General features: G+C 46.8%; 1 protein-coding gene across 1 annotated transcript in view; it reads right to left on the reverse strand.

Moving 5' to 3' along the window:
• lmnb2 (lamin B2) overlaps window positions 1–15,840 on the reverse strand; it is a 46,664-nt gene that overhangs the window by 10,234 nt on the left and 20,590 nt on the right. The window contains exons 4-5 of the mRNA XM_072482661.1: window positions 9,685–9,855; window positions 9,407–9,532 (exon numbers count right to left, since the gene is read on the reverse strand). Of these exons, the coding sequence (XP_072338762.1) occupies window positions 9,407–9,532; window positions 9,685–9,855 (297 nt within the window). The remainder of the gene's footprint in view (window positions 1–9,406; window positions 9,533–9,684; window positions 9,856–15,840) is intronic.

Below are 15,840 nucleotides of genomic sequence, written 5' to 3' on the forward strand. Positions count from 1 at the left end.
TGCTTATTTGATATTAAACCATTATGTTCACCCTCCTTTCTAAAATAATATACAGTTGACTATAGATGAGCAGAGATTACTGTGCCTATGCCAGTCTCTGCCCCACCTCAGTCTCTCCCTCAAGGCCCGCCTACGAGCGATTAGGAAGGTGAAGGTAGGGCAGCACGGTGGCGCCGTGGGTTAGCACTGCGGCCTCACAGTGCCAGGGTCCCAGGTTCGATTCCAACCTCAGGTCACGGTCTGTGTGGAGTTTGCATGTTCTCCAGGTGTCTGTGTGGGTTTCCTCCAGGTGCTCCGGTTTCCTCCCACAGTCCAAAGATATGCAGGTTAGATAGATTGGCCATGCTTAATTGTCCCTTAGTGTCCAAAAGGTTATGTCGAATTACTGGGTTACAAAGATAGGGTGGAAATTGGGCTTAAGTTCGGTGTTCTTGGGGCAGCATGGTGGTGCAGTGGTTAGCATTGCTGCCTCACAGCACCGAGGTCCCAGGGTCGATCCCGGCTCTGGGTCACTATCTGTGTGGATTGCACTGTCTCCCCATGTTTGCGTGGGTTTCGCCCCCACAACCCACAAATGTGCAAGCTAGGTGGATTGGCCACGCTAAATTGCCCCTTAATTGGAAAAAATGAATTGGGTACTCAAAGTTTTTTTAAAAAGGGAGGTGAAGGCTACAACATCTGCCCCTGCACGCAGCTCGGGCTGGTCCGACACCCCGAATATGGCTTCTTGGGGACTGGGCACCACAAGCCACATGTAAGAGCCATCACCCCCTCTCCAACCCCATCGCTGATGGCACAGTCTCCAGTAACGAGGAGGCTGGGGCTAACGGGAAGGTCGGGGAAACCTTCATCCTCCCCCGCCCCAGGAGCAAATCTTTAATTGCCTTAATCCGCCTCTCGTCCCATCCCCAAAAACTCGCATCCATCCTCCTCGGCTCGAACCCAAGATTCCACAGATCAGCATTCCTCCAGACCTGGCCCCAGCTTAAAGTGCTGTCCAAACTACCTCCAAATCTTCAATGTGGCCACCACCAACGGACTCACCGAGTACTTTGCCAGCACCTGCAACCCCAACCCCCTAAAAGAGCTTGCCTCCATCTTTACCCACAGAATGCAGCGCACCAACCCCCCTGCCCCCCAAACGAACAAAGATCAGGTCGTCCACCCCAATGAAGGAGGATTTAGGCAAAAAGACTGGCAGACAACAGGAATCGTGGCAAAACATTCATTTTAACTGCCTGCACTCGCCAACCTTTCCTTGCTCGTGCGGAGGCTCCTGCCTGAGCCCTCCCCACCCCCCCACCCCATCTCCCATTCCCTCCTCAATAACCCAGTCTCCAAAAAAAAAAAAAAAAACCACAACCCCAGAAAAAAATCATAAACCCAACATCAAATACATTTGTAACAACAAAGTTAAACTACACTTCCCCGTTCAAATAACACAAAACCCATACAATCCGTCCATCAAATACAAACCAAGAAACAGAGAAAAGAGAAAGACAAAGCACAATCCCCATTCCCTCAATACAAGTTCCAGTCCCAGCTCTCAAATTTCAGTCCCACTCCTTCGGTCTTCACAAGTTTCTCTGCCACCTCCAAAGTCTCAAAATAGAAATCTCTCGAGTTGTGGGTCACTCTCAATTTCGCAGGGTAGACCACTCCAAATCTCATGCCATTTCAATACAGTGCTTCCCTCACCCGTCTCGAAGGCCGCCTGCCTTCTTGCCAACTCCACCGTCAAGTCTTGGTATATATGTATACCAATGCCTTCCCACTTCACCTCTTCGTCTTTACTTTGCCAACTCAAGACGTTTGTCCTCACATTATGACCTCCCTTCGTGGCTCATTTTCTTTCAGCTTTGGCCTGAGCGACCAATGTGCCCTGTCCAACTCTATCGGGTCAGTTCTTCTCCCTCCCCAACAGCTCTGCCAGCATCTTTTCAAAGTACTCAGTTGGCCTCAGGCCCTCCACCACCTGAGGCAGGCCCACGATCCATAGGCTTTGCTGCCTTGACCGGTTCTTCAGATCCTCCACCTTAGCTCTGAACCCTTTGTTGGCCTCTGCCACCCTCCGCAGCTGGTCACTGTGCTGTGACAGAGTCTCCTCCACCCCCTTCAGCTTCTCTCCTTGCTCCCGCACTTCAACGCGGCCAACCTTTCCAGGGCAATCGCCTCCTCCACCCACTCTTTAATCATCTCCCTCCACAGCACCTCCATGTGCCTCTCAAATTCCCCAAGCGTGTCACCGGAGTCAAGGTTTCCACTGGGAGGGAGCAGCCCCACCAGCGATCCAACCTCCTCAATCTTTCTTCCTGACGGACTCACCAACTCACTCAACTGCAAACTCTCACCCCCTTCTTTCCAGTGCCCTTCTTCTGGGTCTTCGACATATCACATCTTCCTTATACCTTCCAACACCAACTCATTCAAAAACTGCCCCCGAAACCGGGCATTGAAGTCCAAAAACCAGAGCCTCAAGCAGGGGCCACCTAACACGCGACCTCCACCTACATGCTGCCACCGGAGGTCCCACTACCTAGCATTCTAATGAGTCTACAGGCCACCTCAAATAAAAGTACCGGATTTAACAGTTGATGACAGGAAAAGCAATTCAGTTACCAGAGGGAATAATAACCGGGTGGGTGGACGCAAGTCTCTAAGAGGCAGGATTCAGTAAATGAGTAAACAATTACATCAGATCAAACAAGTAGCAGCAAGGACGGGCAAGCGGTTAGAGATGTGGAGTTAGATCAGCGATTGGAGAAATAAAAGACACCCAAAGTAGGAGAAAAGGTGATGGTAAGGATGGGCCGAGAACTCAGTGGATTCCAACCCAAGTGGCAGGGGCCATACAAAGTAATTATGCCAGGTGATAGGTGTGCACTTATAGATGTGAAAACTGGGGATAACGGGAAGCATTTTACTCAATTAAAACTGTTTGGAAACCAAGAGATCTAATGGCGACTAGGGTGATGGGAGTCAATGTTAATGTCATTACAAGTTTCTCCTCATCATATGGCCTGCTGAAATTTTCCAGCATTTTCTCTTTGGTTTCAGATTCCAGCAACTGCAGTGATTTGCTTTATTAAAGAAACCAAACATCTGGATTACTGATCAAGTAACCATCCAAACACAAACTAAAGTTTGGGGATTACACTACAAGTGCAAAGTTTGAACAAAGGGGGCCCCAGTTGTAATGGGGAGATACATTTGGTAGCCCTAGGGTAACCAGTTAGGTTGACTGAAACTCTGTCCCCCATGGGTGGGAATCCGTGAGATGGGGACCACAAGTGAGACTTCTTCCTGATGGGTCCCAGCACCAAAGTTGCCCTATCCTATCAAGCAGTGTGAACACCCATGTAGGAAATCACAATAACCGAAATATATAACATGACTGGGTTGGCACTGTGGTACTGTGCGTGTCACCCAAACGATACAGATGGAACAATTATTCACGCAATAATTATTATAGGTGGTCGGACTGATCTACCATCTCTTTTTGGCAACCAAAATTACCAAACGGTAATATTGCCAGAAGTGTGTAAATGTAATAGAGGAGTACTTGCGGTTATCAAAGCACAACTCATTCAGAGGGTTCTGTGACAAAATTGAAAAAGTCTGAGGGTTCTGTGGCAAAATTGAAAAAGTAATCGAGGAATATGTAGGTTTCTACTGCATGGGTGAGGTGTTGAAGGTGGTTGGCTGGGAGGCTCTAAAGGAAGTGGTGAGGGGTGAGGTGATCTCGTTCAAGGCTAGGCTGGACAAAGAGGAGAGATTGGAGCATCAGAGGGTAATAGATGAGATGCTGGATGTAGATAGGAGGTATGCAGAAGATGGGGACCCAGTGAAGTTGGAAAAGAAGGAACAACAGATGAGCTTTGACCGACTATCTACCAGGAACGCGGTACGCCAATTGTGACGAGCAAGGGGTGCAGATAACGAGCATGGAGAGAATGGGCGTATATGTTGACGGGTCAGCTCCGGAGGCAGGCTACGGCAAGAGAAATTGTCCAGGTGCGGGACAGGGCAGGGAAGTTGGTGGTAGCTCCAGATCAGATTAAAGAGGTCTTTAAGGATCTTTTTGAGAGGTTGTACAGGTCAGAGCCACCGGAGGGAAGCTGGGAGATGCAGGAATTTCTAGATGGGCTGGAGTACCCGAGGTTAGGGGAGGGGGACAGGGCTACATTAGAAGGGGCGATAGTGGAGCAGGAGATAAAAGATGCGATTGGGAGGATGCAGTTGGGAAAGGTGGCAGGGCCGGGTGGGTTTCCGGTGGAATATTATTTTTAAAATTCAAAGATAAAGCTGGTACCGCTGATGGTGGGGATGTTTGAGGAAGTGATAGGGAATGGGGTGTTACCACAAACTTGGCACAGGCATCGATTTCCCTCTTGCTTAAAAGAGGTAAGGTTCCGACGGAGTGCGAGTCGCATAGGCCCATATTACTTTTAAATGTCGCCGCAAAGATATTGACGAAGGTACTGGCAGATAGGTTGGAGTGCCTCCCGAAGGTGATAGGTGAAGATCAGACGGGATTTGAGAGAGGGAGGCAGCTCTTTTCCAACATTAGGGAGGGTATTGAAAGTGGTTATGGCACCCGTGGAGGGGAAGGAAACAGAGATGGTTGTGGCATTGGACGCTGAGAAAGCATTTGACTGGGCAGAATGGGGGTACTTGATGGCAGTTCTGGAACGGTTTGGGATTGGACCAAGATTTGTGCACTGGGTAAAGTTACTGTATAAGGAGCAGAGGGTGGGTGTTCGCACAAATAACATCACCACGGTTTTCTCGCCACCATGGGACTATTGATGTCCTATGACCGCTCTGTAGTTTGCACTCACGATTGAGCCATCACGTTAAGAAGTTCGGGGGTATGGAAAGGGATAGTGCAGAGGGGGTATTGGGCACTGGGTGTCCTTATATGCCCATGACTTGTTATTATAAGTGTCGGAACCGAGTGTGTCAATGGGGGGTGCAGTGGTTAGCACTGGGACTGCGGCGCTGAGAACCCAGGTTCGAATCCTGGCCCTGGATCACTGTCCGTGTGGAGTTTGCACATTCTCTACATGTCTGCATGGGTTTCACCCCCAACCCAAACATGTGCTGGTTAGGTGGGCTGGCCTTGCTAAATTGCCCCTTAATTGGGAAAAAAAAAATTGGCTACTTGGGGCACAAATTAAATCCAGACAAGAGTGAATATTTGGTGGTGTCTCAGCCGGGGGTGGGGGCACTGCCATTCCGTAGGGCAGGGACTCACTTTAGATACCTGGGGGTGCAGGTCGCTCGGGATTGGGGGGGGGGGGGGGGGGCGGGGGGGAGAAGAGTCCGTAGGTACAACATTTCTAGTTTGGTGAGAGGGTGAAAGCTGATCTGGTCTCCCTCTGTCACTGGCGGGTTGGGTACAGGCGGTTAAAATGAATGTGTTATCGCGATTTCTGTTTATTTTCCAATGCCTGCCGATTTTCCTGCCAACGGCATTTTTAAGAGAGATTGAAGGGATGATTACCTCATTTATATGGGATGGGAATGTGGCCAGAATTAGAAAGGTGCTACTACAGAGAGGAAGGCAGACAGGGGTTTTGGGTCTTCCGAACCTGATGTATTATTACTGGGCAGCGAATGTGGAGAAGGTACGGAGCTGGGTCAGAGGAGTTGACTCCCAGTGGGTCAGAACGGAGGAGTTTGTGTAGGGGGTGAAAATTGAAGGTGCGAGCAACAGCGCCGCTCCCGATGGCCCCGGGAAAATACTCGGAGTCCAGTAGTAATAGCTTTGTTGACAATTTGGAGGCAGTTTCGCCAGCACTTCAGGTTGGGGGCAGGGTCAAGGGAAAGGCTACTCGGGGGAACAATAGATTTGAGGCAGTGAAGTGGGATGGAAATTTTCGGAGATGGGAGAAAGGAATTAGGACACAAAGATTTTTCTTGGGGGTCGGTTTGCAGGATTGAAGGAGCTGAGAGCGAAGTATGGGCTGGAGCAGGGGGAAATATTTAGATACATGCAGGTTCGAGATTTTGGGGGGGGGGGGGGGCGCAAACCACGTTCATATGTTTTGGTCCTGTCCAAAGCTGGAGGATTACTGGAAGGAGGTGTTTAGGGTAATCTTATTCATTATGCACTTTCAAGAATTGGGGGTGGTGGTGACTATCAGTAATTCCCGATTCCTTTTTGTTATTTATTTATGTTAACATGCGGGCTGCTGTTTGGGGGTTTGGTGAGAAGATGGGATTGTTGTTATTGATATGAGGATTCACATTGCATTCGCAATTGATTGTTGGTGGGTGTAAATTTGGGAGAAAATGTGAAAAAGGAGACTAAAAATATATATTTTTTTAAAAATCAAAATCAAAACACAACTCCTTGACCTTGTATGACAACAACACTTCCAAATGGGATAGTTAGGATAAGGAAGGCCTGTTGTTATGATGCAACCATGGCGCCTTTGGAAGTAACAAGCATACAATATTACTGGCCTGGTAACAGTATTACAAGATTAGGTGGATTGGCCATGCTAAATCGCCTCTTAATCATAGATTATCATAGAATTTAAGTGTCCAACGGTTGGGTGATGATTCATTGATGGGGCAGGGGAATGAACAAAGGTGTGCCGTTCTTTCAGAGTGGGCACAGACTTGATGGGCACTATAGAAATTCTATGTTAGTATTCACGTCACTCAGGTTCTTTACATAGGCCTAGCAGCTTATTGGGGATTATAAAGATCAAAATGCCTGGGATCAGAAGGCAAGAAAGGCGAAGGAGTATGGTAGAAGACATAGGACCCTTTGGAAGTAGTAGCTCAGCGTTGAATTCAGCTCAAATTTATGAGACAAATCACTGTGCATCCTGGGTGGTGAATGAAACAATATAATGTCCACAGAACAAAGTACACCTTAAAAGCCATTAAAATGCAAAGGGAAGGACTGAAGAGTCTTGAAGGTTACCAAATTCAATACTATGGGTGCACAAAGCCAGGGAAGGGCACGCAATATATTGGCCTGAGATATATATAAAATTGGATATAAAAGATCTTTGATTTGGAATAGTATCTATTAGAGTCCATATCAGTTTTAGAATTACATCATGAATGACTGGAGCTAGTGGGCACTCAACCTGGTGGAGAAGTTATTAATTTCCTGATGACGATTCCACAAGAGCATCACTTGGAAACATCCATTAACAATAGCTATCAATGAGTCTTTAGGAGCACAAAAGGATGGATGGGTCTGTCAGGCAGGGTCTCATGGATATCTAACTTACCTCAATGACTATTTAGATGAGCACCAAGGACTGTTGTACAGAATCAAGAATTACATGGGTGTGTACTTGTCGCGCTAGAGCTCTGGATAAATATAGTAAAGTCACACGTAGTGATACATATTAAATAATGCATTTCAAGCTGTCTACATGTCTCCCACCGAGTGGCGTTTTATGACAGATGATTTCTGGAGGGCTGGGATCAAAAGCACCCTATGTCAGCCCACGCCTCCACTCTATCCCCGTAACCCAGTAATCCCACCTCACCTTTTTGGACACTAAGGGCAATTTATCATGGTCAATCCACCGAACCTGCACATCTTTGGACCGTGGGAAGAAACCAGAGCACCCATAGGAAACCCACGCAGACAAGGGAAGAACGTGCAAACTCCGCACAGAAAATGACCCAAGCTGGGAATCGACCCTGGGACCCTGGAGTTGGGAAGCAACTGTGCTAACCACTGTGCTACCGTGCATAGTAAACGCAAGTTTCTGCATTCAAGTGATTGACTCCCTTATTTTTTTTTGGGGGGGGGGGGGGATATCAGGCAAGATTGCACAGATGACCATGCGACAGGCCAGAGATAGAGCATCAATACACATGGGCATCAGAGGAACAGATCGACCGTGGGCACATTCAAATGGTTTTGGCTACCCAAAAAGCCACCAATCTAGCCAAGACAGCTACAGCCTACTCAACCATACATCAGACAGGGAGTTGGTAGGAAATACTCCAAATACTGTTACCATCCATAGCCTAATATTGTGGACCAGTGGCTTGTTATTACCAGCAAGCAGCTGTGATATGGTACGAATTAAGTAATGGCATGATGGGAAAACTGGTCAATGGGAAGACTGGTCTAAAGGTTTGATACAATATTAAAAAAGTCTCAAACTACTCATTCCAGCTCACCAAACCCATGTAAAGAATGCTGCCCTAACCATTTTCAGACTAGTATGGCCGTAGGCCAACTCTGCATAACTTGAAGTCTGAAAAGATCAGCGAAGGTCGAGCCATTCCAAAACACTGGACCTCGGCAACTCCTGATAAAACTAACTCATCATAACCCAGGGCCGTAGGAATTTAAAACAAGATAAGTTCAGGAAGAAACAAAGTCTATTCCGACCTTTCAATGTTCCCTCCAGGGACTAAATAATGGTATGAGTGATATGACCAAACATGGTCTGGTCTATGCTTCCGTTTGTATTTCCGATCAAACTCCTGACTATACTGTTGTCACATAATCTTGATAATAATGTATAAATATTGAGCTAATTCTCTGCGAAAGCGCAGAACTTGTAAAAGACTCAGCAGTTCTGTTGACTGCTCTCCGACTTCAAGTTTCAGCCATTACTGCATGCAGTTGTTTTCGAAAATAAAGCTTGTTATTCTGTCTTAACGAGTGTGTTAAATCTTTCTACTACAGAAGCGGGAAAATATTGACTTTGACACAGCCTTGAAGGAACATCAAATAGCAACATGGGGATACGCCCCAATACTCGCTGTGAAAATTGACATGGAGAGAAAAGGGATTAGGGCAATTCAGCAGTTTAGGATTCCTCCTTGTACCCAGATGACTGGCCACCCAAAGGAAGGAATTCTCAACACTAATAGTTGGTCTACTTGGGCTCAGGTAGAAGGGGCATAGGGTGGATTCAATGGGAAATCCCATTTACAGCTGTGGGACCAGAAGATCCCACCGGCTATAACAGGCAGCTTCCTGTCACCAAGAAACACGCCACAGAATCTCACCTGTGGTATTAACAGTATTGAATAGGACAATCACATGCACTCACTTGGAATGTAATGAAGTAAGCTAGTCTTGTAGACATAATTGGGCTGAGATAGCAGAGCACCACTGTGTAACTCGATGATTGGTGAAAATTTAAAATATCACATCAGTATAAAATTGGTGGTTTTGTAGTTTTTCAGAGAACTCGCATTCCACCTTAGATGGGTACGGGTTCCCTCACAGATACCGGAATGAATGAACTGGTTTCAAAGAACAAGTCTCATTGGTCTTTGCGGAATCATAGTACATCCTTGCCTTCCAATCAAGCACTGGCCAATTTAAGAACAATTTTTTAAAAACCATCTTCTCCCCTCAAGTCCAAAATTTATAACTACTGTTTTTTTTTTTATAAATGTTTACCTGCTTTTGCAGGTTTCCAAGTTGGTAGTTGAGACTCTCAAGCCTGAGGTATGCCTCCTGAAGTTCCTCTCGTGCTGTGCCTACAGCTTTGTCATTTCTATCGGATGCTATCTTAGCATTTTCCAACTATAAAAGTTAAAAAGGTATGCACATTAAATCAAAGAACTAAGCTGGAAATGACTTACCAAATCTATTTGGGCAATCAAAAATAAAATCAAGCTAAAAACAATTGTACGATTTAACCGCTTAAAATGTCAGATTGGAATATGTCCGGTTACCTTGGCTTGGAAAGTGTGTTCCAAGTCATCCTTGTATTGTTTCACTTGCTCCTCATGCTGTTTCCGCAGATCCTTCAGGGCCTCTGCCAGTTTGGATTCATAGTCAATCCTTTGTGCAGAGTCAACCTCAACTACACGGCGTTCTCGTCTCCTCTTTGTCTCACGCACTTCCTGCATTAAAAAGGATACACATATAGTGATTTGTATAATTTGTAAAGGGCGTTTACCACGTGAAACTGGACCCGGGCCATGGGAAGCCCTATTCGGGGTGTCGGACCAGCCGGGGTTGGAAACGGGTGTGGAGGCATATGTTGTAGCCTTCGCCTCGTTGATCGCCTGAAGGCGGATCATGTTAGGGTGGACATCAACCTCTCCACCCTGTGCCCTTGCGTGGCGGGGGACCTGCTGTTGGAATTCTTGACTTTAGGAGTAGGTCAAATTTCAACTGAGGGGAAGGATGGAGGGGTTCTACAACTCATGGGTGTTATTCATTACGCACTTTCGAGAATTGGGGGTGGGAAAGAGATCGTATGTGATAATGGTGACTATGGGTGATTCCAGATTCCTTTTGTCATTTGTTTATGTTAACATGTGGGATAATGTTTGGGGGTTTGTTGAGAGGATGGGATTGTTGTTATTGATATGGGGATTGACATTGCATTCGTTATTGATTGTTTATTGTTGGGTGTAAATTTGGGAGAAACTGTGAAGGAGAATAGAACATAATTTTTTTTTTTTTTATATAAAAGAAAAGTGCGTTTACAGATTACAAGACAGCAACTGGGAATTTTATTTAAAAGACAAACTATGTACACAATGCCAGTTTCACAAGCTACGTAATTTCTACATACCATGGATAAATGCTCAATGATAAAAAGGGACATACCCTTTATACGGTGACTAGCACTGCTGCCTGCGGCACGGAGAACCCGGGTTCGATCCTGGCCCTGGGTCACCGTCAGTGTGGGGTATGCACATTCTCCCTGTGCGAGTCTCACCCCCACAACCAAAAGATGTGCAGATTAGGTGGATTGGCCACGCTAAATTGCCCCTTAATTGGAAAAAAAAAAAAAATTGACTACTCAATTTTTTTTAAAAAGGGGACATACCCTAGAGGAGTAAATCTTTGTATGGAGGCTGCACAAAAGAGGAAAAATTAATTTTCCAAATTTGGGGCTTCCAGTGGCAGCCAGAAGGTAAACAGTCGTACTCAGTGGCTCCCACCTGGTGATTTGGCCCTTTCTGCCCAATTAACGGGCAGTATTTGGGAAGAACTTAGTGCAATATTGGAAAGAATAAGATCCTCTCTTGCGAATAATGTCTGGTGGGTACAATATAAGGCAAGTTGGGCAAGGGATTCTCGGATTCAGAAAGTTCTCGAGCCTCAGAAGGGGAGAAAATGGCAGAGGTCTCTGTGGCAAGGATGCTTCCTCAGTGGACGTCCAAGAAGTTCACGGACTTCTTAATAAGCGAATTTAAGCAGCAACAAGCAGTTGCTGAGGATCTGGTGATGGCAATTGAGGGGGCTGTGGCACCTATTCGGGCGTCCTTGGACAGGATGGATCAGCGGATTGTGGTACTGGAGCGACAGTCCAGAAGGTGGAGGAGGCACTCACTGACCATAGCAATCGGATCATCTCTCTGGAGGCAGAGGTAGCGTTGCTGGCAGAGGGCGTTAAAGGGAAAAATCGATGATCTAGAGAATGGCTCCAGAATTTAAGGGCTGCCGGAGGCCTGGAAGGTACAAACTCCAAGGATTACATCTCGAAGATGTTTGGAAAGTTGGTGAGGGAGGTATCCTCCAACCCCTCCCGAATTGGACCGGGTCAATCAATCACCGAGGCAGAAGCACAGATTGGGGGGGCCACCATGAGTGATCATTGTCAGGTTGCACAGGTACCTGGTCAAGGAGCGGGTCAGAGGTGGACGAAGGACAAAGATGGCAGAGGCATGCCATCAGAATATACCAGGATGTTGGGGCAAAGCTGGCAAAAAGGCCTTTATGTCAAGGCTGCGCTCCACAGCAATGTGGAATTTGGGATGGTGTATCCGTCTCACTTTTGGGTCACCAACAAGACTATTATTTCGATGCGCTGGAGGAAACTGAAGTGCTTGAGGACTATGGTCTTTGTCGTTTGTTCAGTTCTTCTGTATCTGTATGTTTTGTGTGGGATTTTTACAAGTAGGGGAGGGCAAGGTGTTGTTATGGGGCTTGGTGGAGTTTGATTCTGGGCACAGAGGGTTGTTTATTGGACTGTTGGAGCTGTTTGGGGGGAGGGGATTTGGGTGTGGTTCTCTTTTTGTTCTTCTTTTCTTCAAAATGTTTGGTATTAAAGTTGGGTATAGGGACTGATTCAATGTTTGAAAGACTGAGGTTTACCCTGGCACCCTGCCAGCAGTATAGCTAGTTAACAGGAGCAGAGATGGGGAGATGACTGCAACTGGTTACCTTGGGATGGGGTTTTTCTTTTGTCCAAGGTAACAAGCTTAGGATTTTTTTGTGTTTTTTTTTTAAATTTGAGGTGTGTGATTTGGGGGGGGTGGTGGGGTTAGGAGAGAAAGGGTTATTTTTGTGTGTGGGTAGTTTTTGGGTGGTGACGGTTCCGTTGTTCTGGAAGTGGCTCGATGGGGGTGATGGCAGCCAACTTGTGTGTCTGGAGTTGGCGCACGTTGGGGCCTTGCGCAGGGGGGCAGTTAAAAGGTCTCAGGTGTTTGCCCATCTGAAGTTTGACAGCTAATGTTTTTTTTAAATACAGGAGATCTATCTGATAAACAGATTAAACAAGACTGCGGAAAGGATGGGTGAGGCAAGTGCATCACTCAAGTTTCAATGTTTGGACACAGGCCGGGGTGCTGATTAGGTGGAGGGCGTTTTTTCCTGCAGTTAACATTTTAGCAGACTCAGGAGGGAGATACATAATTGTTAGTGAGATGTTAGCAGGGCACGCCAGCAGTTTTGGCCAATGTGTGTGCACCAAATTGGGATGGCACCGAATGAATTAAGACGGTTCTGGCCTTTATTGCAGATCTCAGCTCACATCAGTTAATTATTGGGATATGGGGTAGGTCGACTCCCTTGGGTTTGGAGAGGGGGGGGGGGGGGGGAGGTAGGGAGTGGAGGAGGACAACTTCAATCATGTTCTGGATCCTAGTGGCAGCACGATGACACAGTGGGTTAGCACTGCGGCCTCACGGCGCCGAGGTCCCAGGTTCGATCCCGGCTCTGGGTCACTGTCCGTGTGGAGTTTGCGCATTCTCCCAGTGTTTGGGTGGGTTTCGCCCCCACAACCCAAAAATGTTCAAGTTAGGTTAATTGGCCATGCTAAATTGCCCCTTAATTGGAAAAAATGAATTGGATACTCAATTTTTATAAATGTTCTGGATCCCAAGCTGGATAGGTCAAGTCCCAATTCCTTCACTGCATCAAAGGTAGCAAACATGCTGTCGGTGTTCATGAACAGATATGGGGGGACGGGGCAGACCTTTGTATCTGACCAGTAAAGAGTTTTCCTTCTTTTCCCACAGCCATCGGCTTTATTCCTGTATTGATTTTTTTTGTGTGGTGGGTAGGTCAGGGGAGGGATGGTGGTACTTGGCGATCTTTATATCGGATCGTGCCCCACATTATGTGGACCTGTTGTTGGGAGCCGGGTCGCTCTCAGCAAGCTCCATTGCTCGCTGATCAGGGATTTTGCAAACAGGTATCCTCTGCCATTGCAGAGTACCTGGATTTTAACAAGAATGAGGCAGTTTCGTCTTCCACGCTCTGGGAAGCACTGAAGGCAGTTATTAGGGGAGAGATAATCTCTTATAAGGCATATAGGGATTTGCTGGGAAGGTGGCGAGGTAGAGGCTGGTGGATTCCATCCTGGAGGTAGACCACCAATACTCGGTTGCCCCAACACTGGAGCTTTTGGCAGAGAGAAAGAAATTGAAAATGGATTTAGATTTGTTGTCAACTGGTAAGGCAATCATCCAGCTACGTCGCTTGGCACCGTGAGGCAACAGTGCTTACCACTGCACTACCATGCCACCCTGCGAATTGTATTTGTTTAATGCAGAAGGGCAAAGCCACCGGGTCCGGATGGATTACCTATTCAATTTTATAAATAGTCTGCTGGTCTGTTGGCTCACCTTTTTTTTCTTCTTTCCTTTATAAATTTAGAGTAGCCAATTAAGGTGCAATTTAGCGCGGCCAATCCACCTAACCAGCACATCTTTGGGTTGTGGGGGTGAAACCCACGCAGACATGGGGAGAATGTGCAAACTCCACACGGACAGTGAGCCAGGGCCGGGATTCGAAACCGGATCCTCAGCGCCGCAGTCCCAGTGCACCACATGCCGCCCCGTGTTGGTTCCACTTCTGCACGATACGTTCAATGACTCTGACCCGGAGGGTGTTGCTGGCTACACTGGCAAAGGCACTGATTTTCTTGATTCCGAATAAGGACAAGGATCCCAGTGTGAATCGTACTGGCCTATTCCTCTGCTAAATGCGGATGCGAAGTTGCTGGCTATGGTGTTAACGACTTGTTTGGAGCCCTGCTTGCTGGGGGTGATTTTAGAGGAGCAGGCAGGATTTAAGGGCTGGCAGTTGTCGGTCAACATTAGGAGATTGTTGAATATGGTGTTGTCGCCCTCCTCAGTGACCGAGCCAGAGGAAAAAACATTAAACAGGGTTATGTGGGGGTACTTCTTTGAGGATTTGGGGCGGTTGGATTTTTGCCAAAATTTATATCTTGGATTAGGCTTTTGTACAGGACGTCCACTGAAAGTGTCTGTACTGATGCTCTGAGCTTGGGGTAATTTCAACTGAACAGGGGTACAAAGGGTACCCATTATCTCCCTTCTGGTTTGCCTTAACAATTGAGCTGCTCGCCAATGCACTGCAGCCATCTACCAGTTGGAGGGGGATAAAGCATGGAGGGAGGGAACATAGAGTTTTCCTTATATGCGGATGATTCACTGTTACACACCACAGGCCCCTCTCCAATGTGGGGGAGATAATTGCAATACTCAAGATAGAAGCGAAATGTGAGCAAAAGTGAATTTTTCCGGTGACCGCTCGCCCAGGGAGGGGAGTGGATCTTGGGAGGCTACCTTTTTATCTGGCCAGGACTAATTTCCATATCTGGGAATTCAGGTGGTCCATGATTGGGCCTTGCTCCATAAACTGAACTTGGCTAGTCAGACGGATGGGGTGAAGGCTGATTTGGGGTGCATGGAATGAGGTACTTCATTTTTGAAAATAAATTTAGAGTACCCCATTATTTTTTTCTAAATAAGGGGGCAATTTAGCATGGCCAATTCATCTACCCTGCACATCTTTGGGTTGAGACCCACGCAGACACGGGGAGAATGTGCAAACTCCACACGGACAGTCACCTGGGCCGGGATTGAACCCATGCTAACCACTGCACCATCGTGCCACCCAGAATGAGGTACTTCATAGGGTTAACTGCACCTCCTCGTGTGCAAGGGCAAGTCTGATATCGTTCAAGGTGGTACACAGGGCACATCTGACCAGGATGCCTATGAGTGGGTTCCTTTCAGGGGTGGAGGACAGGGTGTGCGGTGCTCTAGGGGTCTGGTGAGCCACAGGCACATGTGCTGGTTAGTTAATTTTTGGGTCTGCTTTGTGAAACTATGTCAAGAATTCTGGGTGTCGGTTGATGGGTTTTACTCAAGGTGACAGCCGTTCATTCCCTTTTTCAGGGAGTGGGTTATTATAAGCTGTTTGGGGGTGGGAGGGAAACAGAGAAGAGAAAGAGGGTCAGTCTATTTGGGTCTTCCTTGTGTGTATGTGGAGGAGGGGGGGGGGGGGGGGGGGAGGAAAGAGTTGTCTTGGTATAAAACTGGGTTGGGGATAGGCTGTATTAGGGTTATTTTTATTTGAAAATGGTTTGAATAAAAATGTTTTTTTTTTTTTTTTTTTAAATAACTTTCCAAATCTAAAACACATTAAAAATTCTCATTTCCTTAAAGCTCATAGCACCCCACACCCAAGGTGCATAGATTATTTCTGACGGAGAGAATGGCCTGCTACCCCAGAAAGGAATAATTTCTACGACATACTAATTGCAGAATATAAAATTTCAAAGGCTACTATTTCAAGAGGATATTATTTTTGAAAGCTGCAAGGGATAATCCGTATCT

This window comes from Scyliorhinus torazame, chromosome 18 (assembly GCF_047496885.1).
Source record: "Scyliorhinus torazame isolate Kashiwa2021f chromosome 18, sScyTor2.1, whole genome shotgun sequence".
NCBI classification, from domain to species: domain Eukaryota; kingdom Metazoa; phylum Chordata; class Chondrichthyes; order Carcharhiniformes; family Scyliorhinidae; genus Scyliorhinus; species Scyliorhinus torazame.